This window comes from Sinocyclocheilus anshuiensis, unplaced genomic scaffold (genome assembly GCF_001515605.1).
Source record: "Sinocyclocheilus anshuiensis isolate Anshui unplaced genomic scaffold, SAMN03320099.WGS_v1.1 scaffold1827, whole genome shotgun sequence".
In the NCBI taxonomy this organism is placed as follows: Eukaryota; Metazoa; Chordata; class Actinopteri; order Cypriniformes; family Cyprinidae; genus Sinocyclocheilus; species Sinocyclocheilus anshuiensis.
In genome coordinates, this window is record NW_015552696.1 from 24,652 (window position 1) to 37,180 (window position 12,529).

At 39.1% G+C, this 12,529-nt stretch overlaps 2 protein-coding genes and 1 pseudogene across 2 annotated transcripts in view; all 3 read left to right on the plus strand.

Moving 5' to 3' along the window:
- The first annotated feature begins 1,885 nt into the window (after window positions 1-1,885).
- LOC107667678 (histone H3-like) lies at window positions 1,886-3,548 on the plus strand (annotated as a pseudogene).
- Window positions 3,549-4,139: 591 nt separating this feature from the next.
- LOC107667677 (histone H2B) lies at window positions 4,140-4,543 on the plus strand. Its single transcript, XM_016459403.1, has one exon. It carries the CDS (start codon window positions 4,145-4,147, stop codon window positions 4,517-4,519), a length of 375 nt encoding a protein of 124 aa, XP_016314889.1. The 5' UTR covers window positions 4,140-4,144; the 3' UTR covers window positions 4,520-4,543.
- A 3,073-nt stretch (window positions 4,544-7,616) lies between these two features.
- LOC107667668 (piggyBac transposable element-derived protein 4-like) overlaps window positions 7,617-12,529 on the plus strand; it is an 8,467-nt gene continuing 3,554 nt past the window's right edge. Inside the window, exon 1 of the mRNA XM_016459397.1 lies at window positions 7,617-8,303. Within this exon, the coding sequence (XP_016314883.1) occupies window positions 8,155-8,303 (149 nt within the window). The 5' untranslated portion in view covers window positions 7,617-8,154. The remainder of the gene's footprint in view (window positions 8,304-12,529) is intronic.

Genomic DNA, 12,529 nt, shown 5'->3' on the forward strand with positions numbered 1-12,529 from the left:
TGGAATACAGTAAGTTGCAAAATGCAATAAGTTTACTTTACCACCTTACCCTATTACATTTACATTTACATTTAGTCATTTAGCAGACGCTTTTATCCAAAGGGTTAAGGACTCCGCTGCACGGATTGATTTGGGCAGGTCATTCCAGGGAACAGTTAATGAAAAAATTGAATAAATTTACTATTAGTCAATCATTTTTTATTTTCTTTATATTTTTACTATTATTTTTTATTATTATACCCTCGTTGGGGGCTGAGCCCCCCTAAAAAGAAAATCTTAGAATCGCCCCTGGATGAATTAAATTAAATACGCAGTGTTTTCCGCCAACTGGCAACCCGGGGTGACTAAATACAATTGGGTAAACTGGCAGTGAGCGGGTTTCACAAACCAAACCAGAGACCGACATTCTGGCCGGAACACACATTTTCAAAGGAGAATAACTGACTGTAGCATTGTTTTTCAGAGAAACAAGTATGTTAACTTAGTATTTTAGTAGAGTCAAAAACTTACATACAGCACCTTTAACCACAGCACCTTTTCGGGGAAGTCGTGGCCTAATGATTAGAGAGTCGGACTCGTAACCCAAAGGTTGCGGGTTTGAGTCTCGTACCAGCAGGGATTGTAGGTGGGGGGAGTGAATGTACAGCACTCTCTTCCACCTTCAATACCACGACTGAGGTGCCCTTGAGCAAGGCACCGAACCCCCAACTGCTCCCTGGAAGCCGTGGCTGCCCACTGCTCCGGGTGTGTGTTCACTAGGGATGGGCGTATCGATCCGAAGTATCGATATATCGATACTGACGCGAGTATCGAGTAATGTTAATAGAAATCATACACTGTCAGAATAAAAAGGTTGCATTTTATGCATGCAACAGCCATTCACTGGCAGTCCCTAATGGCAGTACAAAATATTGCACTAAATTAAAAGTTCAAATATTACGAATAAGTTAGAATATTAATGTTGTAATACTGGTAGCAGTAATATAAAAATGTGATGGTATATGTTACAAAAAAGTAAAAAATTGTGAAATACGTTGATGGTTGTATTTTTTTGTATTTGATCTCAGTATTCCTATCAATGTTGTATAAGGTTTTTTTTATGCATAATAGTAACCCTAGAATGTGATCAAACAGTTTAAAATAGCTGGGCTAAGATATATAACAATTTTTAAGACTGCAGAAATGTTAATTCAGTATACACATTATCCCACCTGTTACAATTGTGACTGACCATAAAATACAATTTTTCACACACTTTTCCAAAAAAAAACATTTATTGATTATTTCAAAGGGTTACTAATGACACATCATTTGGATATTTTCATGTCTGGGAAAAATTTGGGATTAAACGGGTTAAAATGCACTTTAAACATAAAGTTATGTGGTTTTCATTACCCATTTTACTCTTAGTAATTTCATAATTTCATAAATTTCATAATTTAAAAGTTTAGTTCAGAAGTATCGAATCGGTATCGATATCGACGATACTGCCTTGAAAAATATCGGTATCGTATCGAAAACAAAATAAGGGGTATCGCCCATCCCTAGTGTTCACTGCTGTGTGTGTGCACTTAGGATGGATTAAACACAGAGCACTAATTCCTAGTATGGGTCACCATTCTTGACCACGTCACGTCACTTTCACTTTCACTTTTTTCACTTTAAGGATCGATCCCCCCATCCTTAGAGTTTGGCATAAAACAAAGTAATAAAGCATTTTGAGCGGGAATCATAAACAGCCCCATTTTAAAACAGAAGCTGCGCAGTCATTGGCTAGCAGTCATGCGCAGACGTCACACATCAGCCAATCACAAGCCTCTGTCCCTCTACGACGGCATAAGCTCGTGGCCGTGTAACGGTTTAAAAGCAGGCGCCTAACATAAAGCAGCATTTCCTACTTACACAGAACAAAAGAAGAAGTAACTACATAGCAGCGATGGCGAGAACCAAGCAAACGGCGCGTAAATCCACCGGCGGCAAAGCCCCGAGGAAGCAGCTCGCTACCAAAGCCGCCCGTAAGAGCGCTCCAGCCACCGGCGGCGTCAAGAAGCCTCATCGCTACAGGCCCGGCACCGTGGCTCTGCGGGAGATCCGTCGCTATCAGAAATCCACCGAGCTGCTGATCCGCAAGCTGCCCTTCCAGCGTCTGGTGCGAGAAATCGCTCAGGACTTCAAGACGGACCTGCGCTTCCAGAGCTCCGCGGTCATGGCCCTGCAGGAGGCCAGCGAGGCTTATTTGGTCGGTCTGTTTGAGGACACCAATCTGTGCGCCATCCACGCCAAGAGAGTCACCATCATGCCCAAAGACATCCAGCTGGCCCGCCGCATCCGTGGAGAGCGCGCTTAAACCCGCTTTCGGAAGTCTTTAAACCCCAAAGGCTCTTTTCAGAGCCGCCTTAATTTGTCCAACAAAGTAGAATTTCCTTTATCCCTGTAAAACATGTGCTCCTTTGGGCCCATTCAAACTCTCACTACCTGCTCGTAACGAATTAATGAATGAGCAGATCATGTGCACATCGATAGAAAATAGTATTTTATCCTTTAACTTCATTGATAGCGGTTCTCCATTGTGCAGTCACATGTGTAGAAGTATTTTGTAACTGCACATTTAGTTCTGACTTTAAATTATTCAGTCTCGCATATAAACACTATTTTGCACTCGCTTATAGAAGTCAATGCTCAGAGACCGCTAGCCAGAAAAAAAGGTAACCTGTTTTCACTACGGAATTAGAAATAGTGGTTTATAATCAGCGTACTTGCGTTTATATATACATGCGTTTATATATAAATAATTTTGCTAACAGAGGTAACAAATTAAATAATATTCCTTAGAGAAGAACAAATCAGAAGCGAAGGGGGACAAATTCAGTTATCAATATCAACATCCATATTACAAATCTGTTCACAGGGAAATAGTTGCTGGGGTAATATTTATTAATGAGTTTGAAAGAAATGCATGTTATTTGTGATTACCTATTTTATGAGGTAATTTCCAAATGTCTGATCATCAGCTCGAGAGCTATTCCAGAAAGCTAAGAGGGCTGCTGATTTACGTCTTTGGCTCCGCCTTTATATGTTTCAACTAGGTCCTTTAAGCGAATGTAAATCTCCTCTTGCACGGTCTCAGTATTTATACGTTCTATTGTACAATTGAAAGCAAGTGACTCGATATAACAATGTCTGGAAGAGGCAAAGGCGGTAAAGGACTCGGGAAAGGAGGCGCTAAGCGCCACCGTAAAGTGCTGCGGGATAACATCCAGGGCATCACCAAACCCGCCATCCGTCGTCTGGCGCGCCGCGGCGGCGTCAAGCGCATCTCCGGTCTGATCTACGAGGAGACCCGCGGTGTGCTGAAGGTGTTCCTGGAGAACGTGATCCGCGACGCCGTGACTTACACCGAGCACGCCAAGAGAAAGACCGTCACCGCCATGGACGTGGTGTACGCGCTGAAGCGACAGGGACGCACTCTGTACGGCTTCGGAGGATAAACACGTCCCAATTATCAGAAAAACACAGGCTCTTTTAAGAGCCCCCACATTTTCATAAAAGAGTGTTTTCCAATATGGTCTGATTTAATGTGTTTTTATTTGTAACTACTAAATAAAAATAACTTGGGTGGCGTTTTAAAAGCGTGAACCGTTAAAATGTGTTTATCGACACATGGTCAGCACAGTTTATCCCAAGCTTAAACCAGTAACAAAACAAGTAGTAAGTGGTTTTAATGCAGTCTTCGTGAATCAAAATAAATCCTGTTTTAAGGGCGTCAATTTGATAAATAACTGATAATAATCATGTAGTTAGTGTAACTCCTACATAAGCTTCTTTAATGTGTGAAAAGTGATGTATTAATGCAAAGGTTCACCCAGACAGTAATTTTGCGCGGGAAAGCTAGACAAAGAACATAAAACTTATGGGGGACGTTACTGAAGCGATAGGCGGGACTAAACTGTCTAGGCATACGATTGGCTGATGCGCCCGCAAGCCGCTCGTCTTTGACCAATGAAATGAGGTTCTCACGTTCGTTGTACGAATAAACAAATCAGAGCGGGCCGATCCAGCCCTTCGAAATTAGCATGAGCGCCGAATAACTGTCCAGAGCACGGTTCACGAGGTATCAGTTTAGTTTTGAACACCGGGGAACGAGATGCCTGAACCCGCGAAGTCTGCGCCTAAGAAGGGCTCCAAGAAGGCCGTCACTAAGACCGCCGGCAAAGCAGGGAAGAAGCGCAGGAGGTCCAGGAAGGAGAGCTACGCTATCTACGTGTACAAAGTGCTGAAGCAGGTTCATCCTGACACCGGGATCTCCTCCAAGGCGATGGGCATCATGAACTCTTTCGTCAACGACATCTTCGAGCGCATCGCCGGTGAGTCGTCTCGTCTCGCTCACTACAACAAGCGCTCCACCATCACTTCCCGAGAGATCCAGACCGCCGTGCGTCTGCTGCTGCCCGGGGAGCTGGCCAAGCACGCCGTGTCTGAGGGCACCAAGGCCGTCACCAAGTACACCAGCTCCAAGTAGAGCTCCGTCCGACACCCAAAGGCTCTTTTAAGAGCCACCCATCTTATCACTGAAAGAGTTTCTGTAACTTTAAAAATATAACTACGAACCTTATTCTAACCCAATTTTTCTAAATATTATATTTGTAAGTCCTGCGTTTCAGAAAGTCACCGGTTTTCCCGGAGTAGTTACAGTAAGCATTTATATGATTGATTGTGTTAATAATTAGCTTATTAAAGCCTAGTTTTAGTGATGGGAAACGAGGCTTTCTGAACCTTTTGAGGCTTTCACCAAATTGTGCCGAAAACGGTTCATTACTCGAGCTTTCTAACAGCGCGCATTAGCGACACCTGCTGGTCAGACTCGGTTTCTTCAGCCTCTCTCACGAAACACCGCGGAGCAGAGGATGGCTTGAAAACGGTTTTAATCTGTTCCAACTCGTGTTATGACTCATGCGTAGTCCGGCTGTAGAGGTTCAATCTTCAGCTGGCTGGCAGGAGCCGCCACTGACAGGTCATGTGACCTGCCAGTGGCTGGCTGGCAGCTTCAGGCAGCCGCTGTAGATCTGGGAGTAGAAGGCCTACCTTATCACTCTCGCTGCAAGGAAATACACTATTTTATTATGAATATATTTTTATGACTCGTTTTTTCGGATGATTGACCTTTTAGGTTTTTTACCCCAACTAAAGCAGTCAAATGAACGTGATCACGACTGGTTGCTTACTGACGCTTCGTTGGATGCTCAACCAGCCAGCCTCTGCTGCCTCTCATTCCAAGGAAATCGTTCTGATTTTATTTTTGTTATTTCTACATTGTTTTTGTAAACAACTTTGCGTCAGTTAATTATTTGCATTCATGTCCTCCTATAACAGTTTCCTCCAGTCAGCCTTTTTAAGCTATGAGTATGCCTATGCGTTCCCACTCCTGCTGCAAGGAAATGCATAATTTTATTATTGTGAATATGTTCTTTTGAATGTATTTTTAATATAATATAATATAATATAGGTTTAAGGAGGTTTAATAAGTACAATGAAATTAATTGTTTTATTATTATTATTAATGTATTCTTATGAATGTACTCTTTTTTATCATAGGCGTATAAGGGAGGTTTATCCTGAATAATAATTTAATTTAATAATTTTAATAATTTATGCATTTAGCAGACGCTTTTATCCAAAATTAACTATATTATTTTATGATTATTAATATATTATTATAAGTCTAGTCTTTTAAACTGTGGACATTTTAGGGAGGTTTATCACAAATAAAGTGTTCAAATGACCGTGATCCCGACTGGTGGGTTACTGCCGCTTCAGTGCAGCCAGTCACTTTCAGCTCCGAATTGAACGGGTTCCATATCACTCCATAAAACATTGAATATGTAAAAGAATAAAGTCATATGAACAGATGTACAATAAAATATATATATATATTATTCCCGTATAGAGTGGAAGGAGAGCAACATATATCTGCCATGAATCAATGGTTCCTGACAGTGGACTTCCAGCCGCCAGGCAGCCAACCACTGGCAGATCACGTGACCTGCCAGAATCAGACTGCCAGCTGCCAATGGTCACTGGTGCTGCCAATCAGTTAGGGATTGAACCCCTAATGGAGTTTAAGTTGGCTTTCTTTTATAGAATTATTAAAAAGCATTGCAGTTTGTCCTGTTGTTGCTGAAATTACTTTATGAGAAAGATTCATGTTATTGGGATAATTCACGTTTTAATAGGCATTTTTATGCTTTACATTATTGCATAACAAATGTTATTACATAACATAAATCGTAAAATCGTCACAACTAGTGGCAGTATCCATACAAATTAGAATGATTTCCTTGGAATGAGAGGCAGCAGCGGCTGGCAGGTTGAGTGTCCAGCGAAGCGTCAGTAAGCAACAAGTCATGATCACATTCATTTGACTGCTTTTATTGGGAAAAAAATAAATAAAACGTAAATCATACAAAAGAATAGAGTCATAGGAATATAGTCATAATAATACAAAAATGTATTTCCTTGCAGCGACAGTGATAGGGAACGCGTTATACTCGCAGCTCAGCAGCAGCTGGCTGGTTGAGCGTCGAGAGAAGCGTCAGTAAGCAACCAGTCGTGATCATGTTCATTTGACTGCTTTAATTGGGATAAACCCACCTAAAACGTCAATCATACAAAAGAACAGAGTCATAAGAATATATTTATAATATTAAAATAATGTATTTTCATGCAGCGACAGTGATAGGGAATGCGTTATACTCGCAGCTCAGCAGAGGCTGGCTGGTTGAGCATCCAGAGAAGCGTCAGTAAGCAACCAGTCGTGATCACGTTCATTTGACTGCTTTAATTGGGATAAACCCACCTAAAACGTCAATCATACAAAAGAATAGAGTCATAAGAATATATTTATAATATTAAAATAATGTATTTCCTTGCAGCAAGAGTGATAGGGAACGCGTTATACTCGCAGTTTAACCGTGGCTGGCTGGATTGAGAGTCAGTAAGCAACCAGTCGTGATCACGTTCATTTGACTGCTTTAATTGGGATAAACCCACCTAAAACGTCAATCATACAAAAGAATAGAGTCATAAGAATATATTTATAATATTAAAATAATGTATTTTCATACAGCGAGGGTGATAGGGAACGGCAGTACACGTAGCAAGTTTTATATATATATATAGAAAACAAGATAGGCTAGAAAAATAATAGAGAAAGCTAACCCACCTAAAACGTTAATCATACAAAAGAATAGAGCCATAAGAATATATTTATAATATTAAAATAATGTATTTCCTTGCAGCGAGAGTGATAGGGGAAGCGTTATACTCGCAGATCTACAGCGGCTGAGACTGCCAGCCACCAGCCCAGGTCGCGTGACCTGCCAGAATCAGACTGGCAGCTGCCACCAGCCATTTGCAGGTCACATGACCTGTCAGTGGCGGCTCCTGCCAGCCAGTTGAAGATTGAACCCCCACTCTAGTCCGGTCAATGGATTCACATATTGATCAATAACATAAAGCGACAGGGACTCACTCTGTACGGCTTCGGAGGATAAACTTGTCCGTATTATCAGAAAAACACAAAAAAACGCATTTATTACAATGCACACACTAATGTTTCTGTTTCACAGAATATAGTCAAATGTGTTTTATGGAAAAAGCCGAATTATGGTTGCTTGTAAAACCATTTTTATTGTAAACTTTTTTTTTTCTTTTTTTTTCCAAGGGATTTATTTGGCGCGTATATTAAGAAATGCTTCATGTGTCCTATTCTACATGAGTTCCTTTGACGCAAAATAGTGAAACGTGTTGGAAAATGACCGGTTTATCCAGAATGTAAGCGCGGGAAAGTAAAGACAATGAAAGGGAGCTTGAAGGTTATTCGGGGGTGGAGACTATGGAGCGGGTGTCTGCCCAGCCCGCCTTCCCCCAATCAAATACCCGCGAGACCGTCGTTGCGTAAATGCGCCCAATCACAGAGAAAGAGACTCCAGCCATTTCACATGAGAGAGAGTTAGGCCATTTTGTGTAGGAGGACGCTGTCTGACTTGACTAAACCCATCCGAAAAGCGCTTGGTTCCTATGTTAATGGTCTGATATGAGCCACAGAAACACGATAAGCTGGCAGCACATGTTTAGCGGTATTGTCAGCTGATCAGGATGGCGCACACACTCGAGGAGGCTCTCCAGACGAACACGGACAGCGAGGAAGAGTTCACCTGTTCTTCTGAAGACGACGACGATTCGGAGGACGAAAGCTTTCATTTTAATGAGCGATTTGATATAACAAAGGATACTGTTTGTAACGAGTAAGTCGTTTATTCTTTCTTACAATAGTTATTATACAAAGCCGCGCATATAGCTGTTTCAGGTCTATCGTCAGACTGAAACACGTCTGTAATGTTAGGAATAAAATGTGCTGTTCTGTGGAGTTTTTATAGCGTTTAACTGTCTTACAAATCATGTAACTGTGTAAATGTTCTATACTGTGACAAAAAGAAATGTTTAAGACTATACCAATGGCCTATAGTTTTGGTTTACTTATGGTCGTTGTTTAATGTGATATACAGCGTAATTAACGAACTTAATCTTAAAACATTTGCACCTAATCAGATATTTGCGAAAATAAATTGGTATACATAATTATGTCGATGTCCCATCAGCAGGGCCGCATTAAGACCTCACTGGGCCCCGGGGCTATGACTTACTGCAGGGCCCCCATCACAATAATTATATATATATATATATACACACACACACACACACAAACTAAAAACGGCTGGGTTAAAAACAACCCAATTTGGGTTATTTTGGCAACCCAGTGCTGGGTCAAAAAGGGACGAACCCAGCGCTGTGTTCTAACCCAACAAGTTGGGTTATGATGTCTGACCCAGCATGCTGGGTTGCTTTTTTATGGTTTAAAATAACTACACTGCTAGGCTAAAATGAACCCAAATCGAGCTAGACATTAAACCTACAAATCTTGTTCATTTTAAAATCACTTTTACACACACAGAATGACTATCAAAAGGTAAATAGTTATTTAAAACAAGAGAAAACAGTCAAAAGTAACATGCATGTGAGAAGAAATGCAGAAAAGTATGGCATTAACAGCTACAGAGTTTATAAATGAAGCATTGAACATTTGTTGAATATAACTTTTAAGATCAAATTTGACTTATTTTGTAAATTGTATAAATTGTATAAAAATATTATACAAAAACACTTTATACAATATTTGTACAATTAGTTAATAGTTAAGTTCTTTACAAACTATTCTGGCATGACAGTAAATAAACCACAACATTAACACTGATATTATAACATTTATCAGAAACATATGTGTGAAAGAATGTGAGCATGTGTATGAATGACAGAGTGTAAACACCATTTCTACTGAACAACAACACGGAACAAGCATTTAACATTTTGTTTTTTACAAATTATACACTTAGTCCATGAATACAGATCAGGCATCGCTGCCAATTTCCATTATCTTTTTTTTTTGCATAACTGATGTAGTCATGAAGAAGCCCTATCAGCACAGCAAAGGCATGTGACATCTTCTACATTATCCAGGGCAGCCTCCTCCTTTACAACCACTGTTGCATCAGTTTGGGGGAAAGGACATTCTCCTCTTTGACCAGTCCTCATCCCAGTCACCACCTGTTCTTCATCAGTGGCCTAAAAAGAGAAAAACATTTGAAAAAAGAAAACATTTCATTAAAATCTATCCATTTTCAGATAGAGGTGCATCCACATCAGTAAGGATAGGTAAATAGTCTGTTTGTGTGGTTGTTTAATGTCTCTGTAATGGCAGCATTAGTGTGAGGGCATGTCATATTGTTTAAGTAAATATATTGCTTTCAGAAAGCTACTTATTTTCTGAAACATTAAAACAGACATGACATTCACAAATACCTCACAAATTTTCATGTACGTGGAGGGCTGCTCTTTAAAGGGTTAGTTCACCATAATTTTAAGATTTATTCATATATAAATATTGGCATGGATTACATCTACAATAACTCCTGTATTTTTGAAGCTTGAAAATACTGATTATCTAGACTTTCAATGGATTAACAAAAAATTATCTAAAGATAGACAGAAGTCTTCTAGTTTTGGAATGACACGAGGGCAAGTGAATATATTTTTTTGTGTGAACTATTCCTTTAAGAAAAGAAGACCAAGAATGATGACTCTCCAAATCAGACAACTCAAAAGTTGGTTTGAGTTCTGCAATGAAAAATACAGACATCAATGGTTTACATAAAATATGAACACGTAATCATACTGTTGTTGCATCAAAATGTGAGGTAAACAGGCAGGAGACAACAGAAACATTTATTTTCTAAAAATAACTCACATCAATCTCAAAAGAATGATGCTCTCCTATGTCTCTGACTTTCAACGCACAATGAAGACACAAAGCTCAACATGTCTGAAATATAACATGCAAAACATTACTTTTAACAATTATCACTTCATCAGCCTCAAAATAATTAGGCTAGTCTTTATTACATAACGCTGTTTCCTTTAGGAAACTACATTCAATTTAACCGCGAAAAAAAAAAAACGAATTAACATGTAAATATGTCAATAACCCTCTCTTAACACCTCAAAAAATGTAAAAAATATTATGTAAATGACATGACACTCACTGACGTTATATTAAAAGCACCTCTTCCGTTCAGTAAAAGAGTATTTAAGACTATTTCTGAGGCGAAATCCGTGTATTTTTCAATATAAGCTCTTTTCAGAATATTTCCGCCTTCCATGAAATCTCAAGATACTACCGGACTCAAACAATGAATGATGACTTTACATTTTTAATCTTTACTTACCATAAACCGTCTTTCACTTGCACTCGCTTCCATCTGAAAACGCTGAGAAAATGGCGGCTTCTCGCACTGGTGTCGTCGAGATATGTCCGATGTTAACGTGACATGCATGCTCTCTTTCATGTCCGCGTTCCCAACCCAGCATTTGGGTTGAAAAAACAACCCAGCGTTTTTTAGAGTGTATAGTTTAAAATAGGATTTTTATCCTATCAAAGTTTGATGCATTGCAATTTCACAATTCTTGTTACCATTCCAATATCACAAAGTAAAAAATACTAGCCTAAATAAAAACAAACTTACTGAAGACAAGTAAACAGTCATGAATTACAATAGAACAAAGAAATTGAGCTACAAACATTTAAAGCACTGAATAAGAAATATTATATTGTATGAAATACATAGACTACAAATAGACTGAATAGTCTTCACTGCATGAATTCAATATACATTATTTTACAAAAGTGATTTGGTCAAGGACAGTGAGTGATTTTCTTTCTAATGTTTAATTTACATTATTGACACAAATAGCAACAGCAGCTATATTAGGCTGCTTTGGAGGAATAGTTCACCCAAAAATGAAAGTTATGTTGTTGTTGTTGTTCTAAACCTGAATGAGTTTCCTTCTGCTGTTGAATGCAAATGTATATAATTGGAACAATAGCCTACTGGTAACAGTTTCCGTGCCCCCATAACTTCCATAGTATGGGGGAAAAAAACACTATTGGAGTCAACAGGGACAAGAAACTTTCTAGTGGTTACAAATATTCTTCAAAATATCTTGTTTTATGTTGAGGAGAACAAAGAAATTCATGCAGGTTCAGAACAACTTGAAACTGAGTAAATAATATTATTTGTATTGTGTGTATTGTGTATTTGTATTGTGTGTAAACTGATACTATAATATTTAAATTTTTGGGTGAACTATATCCCTTTAAAATCTCATCATATAATGCCAGGATCTCATAATAGCCAACTAGTTCACATGCTTTATCTTTAACTATTAACGTTCATTTAAGACACAAATTACTGTGTTGACAAGGAGACAGGCATTTTGACACATAACTATGTGTATTCGAACGTTTAAACACACGGCGTGAAAAATAACTCTTAGTTTAGTCAGGCGCTGTACGAGCAAGTGTGTTCCTCGCGTATCCAAAATGAATTCTGCCCCACTGCTTAAATTAGTTTTTAAACCAAAATGCTTAAAATGCGTTTAAATAAAAAGCTTACATGACGCGCAAAATTTATTTCTCAACCCATAAGCAAATACCCAACAAACACAGAACGTTCCCATTAGGTTCCCATTTGTTTATTTTTTTGGGAACCAAATAAGAACGTTCCTTGCAGGTTATTTTTAGGTTTAATTTTATAACCTAAAGAGAACCTTCCCGGAACGTTCCCTGTAGGTTATTTGTAGATTTATATTTAAAAGAACAGAACGTTCTGGGAACCAAAAATTGTTAGCTGGGTATACTAGCCCTATAGAGTTTGTTCAAACCCAAAAAGCAACATTTATCAAGTTAATAATCAAACTAACCTAAAATCTGTGTGGATAGGGCCTTTCGCACCGCGGGAGCCTTTTCATAGTACCAGAACTAATTGTGGAACTACCCACTTTTTGGCGTTTTCGCACCGCCAGAACTGGGTGCGATTTTAGTACCGGACTGCCTTTTTCGAGAACCAAATTAGCTCCT

What these genes read in the sequence shown, in the direction of transcription:
- LOC107667677 (XM_016459403.1), top strand. Translation starts at nt 4,145, where the DNA reads ATGCCTGAACCCGCGAAGTCTGCGCCTAAGAAGGGCTCCAAGAAGGCC.